Source organism: Scylla paramamosain, chromosome 23 (genome assembly GCF_035594125.1).
Source record: "Scylla paramamosain isolate STU-SP2022 chromosome 23, ASM3559412v1, whole genome shotgun sequence".
Lineage (NCBI taxonomy): Eukaryota > Metazoa > Arthropoda > Malacostraca > Decapoda > Portunidae > Scylla > Scylla paramamosain.
The window spans coordinates 11,897,630-11,910,485 of NC_087173.1; the positions used below are offsets into that span (position 1 = coordinate 11,897,630).

At 39.9% G+C, this 12,856-nt stretch overlaps 1 protein-coding gene across 4 annotated transcripts in view; it reads left to right on the forward strand.

The window, feature by feature from the left end:
* The first annotated feature begins 7,305 nt into the window (after positions 1–7,305).
* Positions 7,306–12,856, forward strand: part of LOC135112199 (RCC1 and BTB domain-containing protein 2-like) — a 5,940-nt gene continuing 389 nt past the window's right edge. Inside the window, exons 1-6 of one of the 4 annotated variants that reach the window (XM_064026351.1) lie at positions 7,306–7,415; positions 8,607–8,756; positions 10,187–10,769; positions 11,847–11,932; positions 12,344–12,475; positions 12,840–12,856. The exon at positions 12,840–12,856 is cut by the window's right edge and continues 135 nt beyond it. In XM_064026351.1, the coding sequence (XP_063882421.1) occupies positions 10,685–10,769; positions 11,847–11,932; positions 12,344–12,475; positions 12,840–12,856 (320 nt within the window). In that variant the 5' untranslated portion in view covers positions 7,306–7,415; positions 8,607–8,756; positions 10,187–10,684. Of the gene's footprint in view, positions 7,416–7,928; positions 8,757–10,186; positions 10,770–11,846; positions 11,933–12,241; positions 12,788–12,839 lie in introns of those variants that run through there. The other 3 variants (XM_064026350.1, XR_010274114.1, XM_064026352.1) reach the window with 3 other exon arrangements.

A 12,856-nucleotide genomic window follows, 5' to 3' on the forward strand; every position in this document is an offset into this window, starting at 1 on the left:
GTAATATTCAGTATCATTGAATTACTGACAAAGTAAAGATCATTATGTGCAATGATACTCACTACCTAGGAGCATTTCAGGTTACTACCAAGAGTCTGACCATGCTGGCAGGGATGGTTAGGCTACAACACATTACATACTTCTCCATTCAAATCAGTCAGCTGATTAAATGGTGAGTTAAACCATTTTGATCATCTAAATCATATTAAGGCATTGGATGAGACCTGGACAGCTTGGGTCAACACCATACATAGGTACTCCACTACTCTGTGGGAGACACTTGATTGTGGCAAGAGTCATCACAATACCAAACACCATCCTTGACAAAGCACAGCATGGCCCACTCATCCACAGGAACCCAGCCATCTCTAAGGAGCAAATCAATGCTGCCCAGTGTCACTCCTCATCACTTTTAGGGAATAAGTAGATCCCACCCCAGCACCATCTTTACATAGAATATAATACAGAGGACAAAGAAGGAATACAAACAGGGCACATGGTATGGTATGGAACACCAACCCTCACTTTTGGAAAACCCCAGCCACTCAGTAGGAGACCAGCCAGTCACCATGGCTATCACCTGGGGATTCTTAGGAACAGGTGTTAGGTATAGAATGAGAGATAAAGAAAACTCCCAATACATTTCAAGTCTATACGCAAGTCTCCATAGATAGACAAAAAAGTGTTCATGAATTAAACACAATATTGTAAGTTTTAAATGTTATGTGGTACCTTAGATAGATGGACAGGTCACTTGAGAAGAGAAAATAAGAAATGTCTTAGGAAGAGTATTTTGTCATATGTATGAATATATATGACTGTATGACATAGATGACTGGTGAAGTAGATTTTGTCCCTTATCAGAGTGGTTGTGTAGCTGAAACAAATTAATGATTATCAAAACAGAGACACATTTGAGCTGATTGGTGAATTACAGTTTCAGAGTGGATACAGCATACACTGGGATGATAAAACTACTGCAGTCATAAAGTAGATGAAAAAATACTGTGGGGAGGAATGTAAAGCAGTAACATATGCAACAAAAGAAAGAAAGAAAGAAAGAAAGAAAGAAAGAAAGAAAGAAAGAAAGAAAGAAGAGAGAGAGAGAGAGAGAGAGAGAGAGAGAGAGAGAGAGAGAGAGAGAGAGAGAGAGAGAGAGAGAGAGAGAGAGAGAGAGAGAGAGAGAGAGAGAGAGAGAGAATGATGTGACATGACATCTTTAAGTACAAATGAGTATATAGTAACCATACACTGATACTTGTCCCCTTATACAGTGATAAGTTTACCCAAACACAATGGACACGGATGGAACTTTTGGAGGCTAAAGTGCTCCAGGTGACTGGTGGACTCCATTTCATTGCGGAGGTCCAGGATTCTCTGCACAGTTGGGCTTTTGGTGTCAGTGGAAGTGGTGGCAGTGTGGCAGCAGTAACAGTTTTGGTCTTTCTATGGGCAAGTTCTGTAGGATTCATATTCTGCCTCCTCATGAGGGACATCAGTGTGAAGGGTCAACAGAGCATCAATTCCCTCCTCAGGCAAAGAATGATGGATGCAATTTTCTGTTTCTTGTTGTTGCTCCACCTTTTCAGAGTGCTTGAGGCGCTCGTCAGCCACCTTTCCACTGGTGGTGGGTGTCTCAGACTCACTGGTTCCTGTTCCACATCAAGAGTGTTAGCAGATGCCACTTGTATTTCATCTACTTAGTACATTACATAATTACATAAATAACTGGTGTTATCTGATATTAAAGTGCTAATGAGCAACATGCCACAGAAATCTGTTTATTTCAAGAAAATTATGAAGATAATAATAATGTTTCGTTGCACTTCATAAGATGGCTCAGTTTTTACTACTCACCAACACTGCTAAAGATAGCAACTGGACTCTTAAGGACGCTGCTTATCTTCTCGAGCTGCTGAAGGTCATGATCTGCTTCCTTTTCCTGCACCAGCTTTGATATCAAATCCTGCAGGAAACAACTGTGTTAATTCACATTTTGAATAAATCTAATAGATGAAATTTCACTTACAACACCTTATGTGTCTCTGGTGACTCATGGAGGACAGATACATCACCTGAGAGTAAATGGTCAGTGAAGAAGTTGACCCTTGATCCTGGCTAATCACATTAAGTACATTAAACACTCCTGTTAACTAATAAATGAGGGATAGATTTCTCTGGAAGGTTACATTACACTACTTCCCTGGCATTTGAAAACATTTTGCTCTACATGAACTCATATGGAAGCTTTACTGCAACATTAAATCTCAGCTAGATGCCAGATGGTGTAGCCTCCATCACAGAGCAAGGTAATGATATGAAGGCTTAGTACTTTGGTCAACACCTGAATAAGAACCGTTTGAGATGCAGCAGAGATCACTAACCTGCCAGCAATTGAATAAGAAGTGTGTGAGATGCAGCAGAGATCACTAACCTGCCAGCAATTGAATAAGAAGTGTGTGAGATGCAGCAGAAATCACTAATCTGCCATGACATGAATAAGAAGTGTGTGAGATGCAAAAGAGAGCACTAACCTGCAGAGTGGTTTTGCTTCATTTCCTCTCATTCATGATGGAGGCTGGCAAGGTCTAACTCGCGTTCTCGAGCTTGTTGCTTCATCACTCCTCGCTGCAACTGGTAGATGGTGATGTAGTCACCTGAAGAAGGATAAAATTCTTCATTAAAAGACCAAGGAAATGGCATACAGTAAACAGTAAACACTTCCTCCACTTCACTTTTACAGATGATTCAAATGAGCAAAAAACATGCATACACCGATGGACTCTGTCTCCTCATGCACTACAGCATGCTTAAGCTGCTACTTCCTGTCACTTAGCTCAGCCACCTCCTTCATGCTGCAAGTTAACCTGCTCTCCAGGACCCTGTGAGCCTCCTGCAGTTGTTGCAGCTTCTGTTAAAGCTCAGTTCCTCCCAATCCTGTTGTTTCTCCTGATAAAACAATAAGTTTGTTTCTCTCAACTTTTCTTAATACAGCCTCAATAAACAAATCCAATAACAATGCTTTTATTTTGTTATTAATTCAAAAAATTGAGCAACAGTGAGGAAAAATTATTTGCTTTATTATTAGAGAATATAAACTTTCTTACCTTTTGGTTCAGTTATGACATCTTCAGACAACTTTTCATGAGCAAGAGATTCTCCCAGCAGTTTGTTATACTTATCCCTCTCACAGTCTAGCTGAACCTGAAGACTGCTGCACTCACTCTCCAACCTGCTAACCTCAGATGTCAGTGTAGCCACTTGACCCAGCAATTTCCCCTTGGTATCTGTACCTGGAGGTGAAAAATTGATGCAACAGAGGGCCAGACAAGAATGACCAATGGAAGTAATTAGACGTAATGTAAGAAGTGGGTATAAGACTAAGGGAAATAGAAGGGCAATGGAGAGAGGGTTAGATGCACCAGAAATGTCTGTGGAGCCAGGAAAAATTTTAACTTGTAACAGAGATAACTAAGAGCAACTGTGAATGAATAAATGTGATGTAGCCTCATCCCATGACTGGGAAAATGCAAAAGCAGCACCTCAGACACCAGGACCATGATGACTGGCAGCTCCCAAAATTAGCTGCTGGCTTTTGTACTCCTAGTCACCACAGGAGGCTCATCCACAGCTAATCCTATCAGCTGATCATCTTGGGTGAAGTAATTGTTTATCAGTCTGGCTGTTGAGTCCTGATGCAGAGATGTGTGTGTGTGTGTGTGTGTGTGTGTGTGTGTGTGTGTGTGTGTGTGTGTGTGCACTTTGGAAAGCCTCCCTCCAAGGAGAATGTCAGTTTGATATACAAATATATATTCATGTGGATGGTAGCTCACATTTAGCTTCTGAGTTCTCACATGAAGACATGCCATCCTTGTCTTTTTCCTCTGAGGGAGTGACTTTATACTCTGTGATAAGTGCATGCAGCTCACTATTCTGTCTTGTGACGTTTTTGATTTCTATCTGTGAAAGACACAAGAAGGCAGTAAGTTAACTTGTTTAACATGCCACATCATTTTATATATATTATGCCAAGTTTAAACAGGAAAGCCTCACCAGAAGCATCAACTAAAGACCAAAGTGATTAACAAATCTTTCACTTTACCACCCTTAATGACAAAAGCTGATGATGTCCATATCCTGCATTTTTACACCTTCATGATTCCATTAGATTACATTAGATTACATTAGAACAGTATGTGACCAATGACGTCTCCATTCTACATTGCCATGACAAGAATACAGGGCTTTACTGAACATAAACCAAGGACGCCTCCATTCTACATTGCCATGACAAGAATACGGGGCTTTACTGAACATAAACCAAGGACGCCTCCATTCTACATTGCCATGACAAGAATACAGGGCTTTACTGAACATAAACCAATGACGCCTCCATTCTACATTGCCATGACAAGAATACAGGGCTTTACTGAACATAAACCAAGGATTCCCTCCTCCTCTCTCTAAGGGTTATGGTTCTCTCAACAGTTACAGCGTGGTGTGAGAGATGCAGTGCTGTCAAGGCTTTACTATTTACAGGAAGCAACACACCAATAAATAAATGTTACTTTGGAAATGAAACTGAATAATCAAAGGCTTTATATCTCATGAACTTCCCTTCTTTAATAAACTGTCTTCAAGCTGACAGACTCCAGTAGTATTGCATCTTAGGAATATTCTACAGCTGATTTCATAATAACTGCTCTCTAAAACTGACTACATGCCTCCTTCCCTGCCTCCTACAGACTCTACTCAACAATTGTTGTTATTCTGTTCATGCTGGTGTGACAGTTAACCAGTATATTAATTCCTTAGTTATGTACACTCTAGAATGGTGGTTCATTTTATCTACCAGTGATTTGAATTCCCAGCTTCTAAGTATTACATTATTATTTGTTGATTGGTACCATTTGTATGCAATCAGAGAAAGATTTCAATATAAAAACATATCCATGTTACTGTTACCTTTCAGAATGTAAACCAAAATGAAAGCTATGTAAATTCTTACTTTAGATTATGTTGTCATTTCATTGAATGATGTAATTTCTTGGTTCTTGTGCTTCTTCAAATGCAGTCCCTTGTCTGGTTTCTCTGTCAATTCTAATTTCTTATTGCTCTGTGGAAAAACAAAGTGCAAATGTTTAGGATGAACTGATTCAATAATATTGCTTTCACAATTTCAATATTGTTCACAATTTCTGCAGGAAGTTTACTCCATATATTTACTATACGATTAAAGAAAAAATGTTTGGCCTTGTGGGATTTAAAACGTTTGAAGCGCCGGCACCCTCTGAACTCCCGGGGACGCACAACCCCATCCTCTGGTTCTAGCCATTTTAATTCAATTACTACATGTAGTTTCCCCTGAGAGATTCCAAGTCCACCTGTTAAGGAGAGAAGTTCTTTGTCAGTATACAATGGATAACAATTTGCTACAAGGTTTCCTCTGACTACAGTAGAGCCTTACCTCTCCTACTACAAATAGTAGTAGTAGTAGTAGTAGTAGTAGTAGTAGTAGTAGTAGTAGTATATGAATAAATAGATAAATAACTAGATAGATACATAAATTAATTAATTAATCAATTTTAAAAAAGGAGAAAGGAGATAAAGAAGCAAGACATGATACTTTAATGAATTTGTGTGTGTGTGTGTGTGTGTGTGTGTGTGTGTCCATTACTATAGGTGATATGAAGTATTAATCAAAGTGAGGCTAACATTTGGTGTTGCTTGTCCCTGCAGTGGTAGGTTAGTTAGGTCAGGCCAGGTTCATCTGCTAACATGACTCATAACCAAACAGGTCACTGGTAATGCTTAAGAGAGCAGGTCATGGCATAACTCTTCATCAACACTGACAAACACCCACTAATTATTTCAAAGGAACTTTACTGTGTTCATAAAAAGTGAGCCAAGATTTATACATTTAAAAGTATCTTATCTGTGTGTGTGTGTGTGTGTGTGTTGAAGATAAACGTATCCAGTATGTCACAATTCTTCCCAAATATGAGACACCTGAAGAGGGAAAAGTGCAAGAGGAGAGACAAATACCTTTTCTCCTTTTTCTGAAGGAGTGACACGAGCCAAGGGCAACAAAAATCCAATAAAAACAGAAATCTCACTGAAATGCCAGGCCTATAAAAATTTAGGTTTTATTATAGTTTAAGCCATTACACACTACGTGGTAATAACCTACCTCATTTTGTTCTTCTCACTATTCACATCATTTCTAACGATTACACTACTTGTCGGAAATTAATAATAATAACGCCGTGGGCCGTGGGTACAGATTGGAAACATTGGCTTAAACTATAAATTTACCAGTGTTTTTTTTACTGTTTTTTTGTGGTTAGATGTTTTGAATATCTAAATGACCGCCTGCCTGATTGACTGGCTAATTAATTGACTATTTCAGCTTGGTTTAGTGCCTGACTGACTGACTGACTGAATGCCAACCTCTCTCTCACACACACACACACACACACACACACACACATATATACACGCACACACACTTACCTAATATACAAAACAAATATTTTCTCACAATTATCTACAAACAAAACAACTATCTTATTTACCAGCCTTATTACAGCTCTCACCTTATTTACTGGCACCAATACGCCTTTCCCTGATTCTGCTACTTCTCCTGCCCCTCTCTGCCTGCTGTCGTCCTTCTACGAGTATTTGCTCTATTTCCTTCGTTTATTATTATTTTTATCTCCTTGCCTCGCTCCGGACCCGTGATCAGCTGTTTGTTTACATTGTAAGTGTTGCCAATCCACGGTACCTTCATTATTATTTTTTTTTTTTACATTATTTCGGCTTTTTATTTAGTCATACTCGTAATATTTAGTTTCAACGTAACCCGCATGACGAAATATTAACAAATGAACTCTTCCGTGAAATGAAAACCCGCCAAAATTCAACTTTTTAAAAAATATAAGCAGACATGATCCGGACGTCCGTATATATTAGCCATTACTTTATTTCTCGTCACCATAAGTCACCCGTGGCAGTGAATGGAGCCACATGACTATGCTTTCATGTCCGCTGGTCAGACCTAACCGCCACTGCCTAGTTTAAGTCTGACGGAAGGTTTAACAGGCCAGGGGTGAGCTGCGGCAGGCTGGCCCGTCATACCTCACACCCCTTTATTTCCCTCACACACATTAATACACTCGTTACACACACTCATCCACCTACTGCCACTTACCTGTGCACAAATCACCCCAGTAGTCTGCTCCTCACACAACAAAACACTGTAAATTACGATAAATATTGAGAGACAGCAGATTTATTTATTTTTTATTGTCTTCCTCAGTGTACCTGGGAAACACCGTGCAGTGCGGATGTGTGTGTGTCTCTTTTCATTTAAACACCAGGGAACGGGACCACAGAGGCACAGGAGGTCAATTAAGGTGAGTTTAGTAGTGACAGGTAGCAGAGGTCTGGCTTCAACCTACGACACTACCTGGAAAACACTGGAAATACCTGGAAAATACTTGATACTTAATAGCAAAACGGGAGAAGAGAAGAGAGAATATAATGCTATTTATCATGGAATAGAGGCGGACACACACACACACACACACACACACACACACACACACACACACACGCATACATATATATATACACACACACACACACACATACACACACACACAGACACAAACACACACACATACGCATACACACAGCTGAAATTAATCCAGAAAACAGAGAAATAACCTTCATAACAACCACAAATAATAAGGAAAGAGAGTTATCCAACCTTGTTTTCATCTGAGCCCCCTCCCAGCCCTCCCGCGGCCGCCATGATGGATTGCCAGAGTCTACCCTCGGTTCCAATATTCTTTCTATTTTCTTAACTTATATATTTAGGCTTTTTAACTAAGATTTTATGGTTTGTAAAAATATTTGGTGGTGTTTTGAGTGTTTTGCGTGCGAGTGTTAAGGGAAACATGTCGATTATGAGGTTGTTTCAGCGTAAATAAGTGTTGCTGTTTGCCGTTAAATTTTTCATACCGCCAAACATGATTTTTTATTTCAGCCGCTAGGCAAGATTTTATGGGCTCAAAAAATCGTTTATTGTCTTTTAAATATGTTATGATGCTTTTGAGTGAAATACGTGGACTTTTAGAGGGGTTTTAGACCCGTTGAACACTCAAAAAGTCGACATTTATAAATTATTTATTTATTTATTTCAGCTTCCGGTTAACTTCTGATTGTTTGTAAAAATAGTTTCGATTTTTTAAAGTGTATTGTGTTCGTGAGAAATGAGATTTGTGGATTTTGGAATGTATTTTTTTATCGTGTTTGTTCGAACACTTTTTCATATAGTTATTTAAATATAGCTTTATTATTACTGAAGCTTGGAATATTTTTATATGTCCAGAATTAATTTAAAATTATGCCCTTTCATAATATGTAAAGCATTCCGGCCTAGCTCCATTTTTGCGAGGGGTCATTTTCAAAATCATTTGCGTAACGTAAATATGGCGGACGTGACGTCATCAGCCGCCTTCATCCGGGGACCGAGACCCTGGACCTTCCCTCCTCCCAGTGCCCTTCCATTAGTATTTAGTGTTATTTCCTATATTTTCCAGCTGTTTTCATGCATAGAGAAGAATAGAAAGAGGAGGAAAGAAGGAGAAATGAAGAAGGAGGAGGAAGAAGAGGGAAGGGAAGGAGGAAGAGGAGAAGGAAAAGAAGAAATATTAAGAAAAGATTTTCACTGAATTTCCAGCGTTTTAAAGGTAAGCAAACGTAGTAGTAGTAGCAGTAGTAGTAGTAGTGGTGGTGGTGGTGGTGGTGGTGATGTGGCAGCCTTGTAATATAAGATGAAGTGTTTTGAGTTAAATACGCAATTTTTTTCTAGGCATTTTGGAATAGAAGTGAGAGTTTTTGGTGTTTTGAAAGGGAATAGTCGTGCTTTCAGTGTTTTTTTAAGTGAATTCACCGTTTCTGTGGTGTTTTAAAAAGGCAGGGGATGTTTTTTTATATTTTTTTATATTTTTTTGTGTTTTTTTTTTAGATTTTGGTGTTTTTCAAGTTTGTTTGGGTAGAAATTGTTGTTTTTTCCCTGTCCTTGGGTAGGTGTGTGTCTCTTCTGGGGTGTTTTGAAAGGAAATTAAGTATTATTTAAGTGTTTTTGGCTAGAAATATGTTTTTTGGGGTGTTTTGAAAGGAAATTAAGTGTTTTTAAGTGTTTTGGCTAGAAATGTGTTTTTTTTGGGTGTTTTGAAAGGAAATTAAGTGTTATTCGATGTTTTTTTTGCAGGAAATGAGTGCTTTTGGGGTGTTTTGAAAGGAAATTAAGTGTTATTTAAGTGTTTTTTGGGTTTCTAGGTGTTTTTGGGAGTAAAATTGTGTTTCTAGGTGTTTCTAGGTGTTTCTGGTGTGTATGTGTGTGTGTGTGTGTGTGTGTGTTGCCTTGTCTTTCGTTGTACAGATGCTTATACAGTGTGTGTGTGTGTGTGTGTGTGTGTGTGTGTGTGTTGCCTTGTCTTTCGTTGTACAGATGGTGATGCAGTGTGTGTGTGTGTGTGTGTGTGTGTGTGTGTGTGTGTGTGTGTGTGTTGCCTTGTCTTTCGTTGTACAGATGGTGATGCAGTGTGTGTGTGTGTGTGTGTGTGTGTGTGTGTGTGTGTGTGTGTTGCCTTGAATTTCGTTGTACAGATGGTGATGCAGTGTGTGTGTGTGTGTGTGTGTGTGTGTGTGTGTGTGTGTGTGTGTGTTGCCTTGTCTTTCGTTGTACAGATGCTTATGCAGTGTGTGTGTGTGTGTGTGTGTGTGTGTGTGTGTGTGTGTGTGTGTGTGTGTGTTGCCTTGTCTTTCGTTGTACATATGCTTATACAGTGTGTGTGTGTGTGTGTGTGTGTGTGTGTTGCCTTGTCTTTCGTTGTACAGATGGTGATGCAGTGTGTGTGTGTGTGTGTGTGTGTTGAAAATGTACGTAAGATGATATATAAATCTTTCATTTACAACCACAAAATGGTGAGTAATGTTGAGAAGGAAGAAGAAAGGAAGATTATGAGGAAGAAGTGGAGGAATAGGATTTAAATGAAGGAAAATAACAGGGACAAAGTTTTAAATCATATTATTCGTTATTTCTTTCTTTATTCAGTATTTCCTTATTCCTTTCTTCATTTTCGTTTACTTCCTCCTCTTATCCCTTTTCTGCCAGAGGAGGAAGAGGAAGAAAGGAGGATGAGGGTGAGGAAGACGAGGAAGAGGAAGAGGATTAAATTTATTGCATTTTTCTTAGACAGTCCTCAGGATGTCAACATTGTATAATGGTACAGTGTTGAGACAGGGACGGTCGCGTTATAATTCACTAATTGAGGTTACTTTTGATAAATAAACAACTAGTACGGAGTCTTTTAAGTATTTTACATTATCTTATACCGGAAAATATTAAGGAAAAGTGGCGTAAATAAGAAAAAAAAGGCAAAGATTAGAGATGTGGGATTTTATAACTTGTGGTATCTTAAAATACTAGTATAAGATAAACCCTATGCAAAACGAATAATATAACCTTTATTAATCATCATAACCTAGAAAACCGATAAATATATATATAAAAACCAGTGTAATTAGTAAAAAACAAAAAAAAACTGTCCCTGGGAAGTGAGACGGCCCACAGAGTCGCGCCAAAAACGTGGATCTACAGGCCAGGCATCTTATGTTTAACCAGGTGTACAAGGTGCTGGCTTTCAAGGGCTCCTCCACACCTACAGACACACGCACACACCACCAGATACAGGAAGGTGAGTGCCTGAGATGGTGTTGAGTTAGATATAATACTTACTTACTTGAGAAATAGTGTTGCTTTGTTGATGGCGCCACACAACGCCAGTAAGATATTTCAGACCACTTAAATTGCTTCCCTGTGCAGCCAGTGACGCCTCTCCCTGATTAAATGTGTGTGTGTGTGCGTGTGTGTGTATGTGTGAGTGCGTGTGTATGTGTGAGTGCGTGTGTGTGTGTGTGTGTGCATAGTTACCAGATAAATGTAGTTTTAAGAGAATATTTTGTTTACACTTTAAAGAATCACTAAATTTTGTGACGCAGCCTTGGATGTGCCCCTGTGCTCCCCCCCCACGCCCCCCTCGCCGCCCTTGGCAGTGTGGGAACCTCAGTACACGCCAAAGTGCCAAGTAAACACCTAACCTAACGTAAGAGAGAGAGAGAGAGAGAGAGAGATAGAGAGGTCACTGTTATCATTATTTTCATTATTACACACAATTTAAGGGTTGACCTGGCCCCCCTCCCTTCACCAGGTCACCCCCCCTTACACTCTCTGTTCAGGTGACCTAATGTGACCTAGCCTTGACACCTGCACCTCCACGTGTCAGCTGGGCACTTGTACACTCCACAGTTCTAGGTGAAGACACTGTTGGGTCACTGTTGGGTCACTGTGGGTCAATGTGGGTCACTGTGGGTCACTGTTGGGTCATATGTCACTTGTCCTTCATGCATAAAAGGTGTCTTGTTTATGTTTGTGTCAGGTCGCAGTGTGGTGGCCCTGTGTGACCCTTGTGCTAGAGGTCATGGTGATTGGTTGGGGTCATCAGTTTTTATGTGGTTGTTGTTGTTGTTGTTGTTGTTGTTTTCTTATTGTTTTATCATATTTATTTACTTATTTATTTATTTATTTATTTATTTATTTATTTATTTATGTACTGTGCTTGGAATGTAATGAACCTACTACTACTACTACTACTACTACTACTACTACTACTACTACTACTACTACTACTACTACTACCACCACCACACCACCATAACCACACAACAGTCCAATAGCACTTTCTCCTCCTCACCACCTGTTCTCTCACCTGCAGAATTAATTGATGAGCTACAGAACTACAGCATCGTTCAGGTGGCAGCCGGAGACCAGCACTCTCTTGCTCTCACCTCCTGGGGCCTGGTGAGTGAGAGAGAGAGATAGAGAGAGAGAGAGAGAGAGAGAGAGAGAGCCTGTAATGTGTGTGTGTGTGAAAGAGAGAGAGAGTAGAAATAATTTTGTTATTTTAGTAGCTGTAAGAGAGAGAGAGAGAGCAATACATTTTTCATTTTTCTCTTGTTATCAATATATATACAGTAAAATCCCTCTTATCTGGCATCAACGGGACCGCCGACATGTCAGATACTTGAATATTGCCGGATACTTGAATAGAAGTGAAATTATGTCCACAATGACCAGCATCTTACACACTCACGCATCTTACCATAACAGAGATCAGCTGATCTTAATCAGCAGCTGATCTGATCAGCTGCTTAAGTGTAAGCACAACACACTCCCTCTTTTGTACAACTTGAGGCATGATGAAGGCGTCAGGCCATAAACAGTGCACACGCGGGACTGAGTCACTCGGTAAACACAGTGCAGTGGGCCGCGGGTGGCGCCAAGCAGTGCGCTGTGGTGGCCAGGGGACACACTATGCCTTGCGCGGGAATTTTAATCGATTTTGTGAGTACACATTGATTTTTTATTGATTTTAAGGCTCAGGGAAAAATGTGCCGGATACTTGAAGCTGCCGGATACTGGAATGCCGGATGAGAGGGATTTTACTGTATATTCAAATTATTTCTCCTAGACAGGTTAGGTTCTCTCCCTCTCCCCTCTCTCTCCAATCTCCCCTCTCACTCTCTCTCTCTCTCTTTAAAGGTATATTATATCTTAAGTTGGGTTTTGTTAGATTAGGTCTTAGTTCTCTCTCTCTCTCTCTCTCTCTCTCTCTCTCTCTCTCTCTCTCTCTCTCTCTCTCTCTCTCTCTCTCTCTCTCTCTCTCCCTCTCCCTCTCCCTCCCTCCCACCTCTCCCTCTCTCCTCAGATCTACGCACGGGGTGA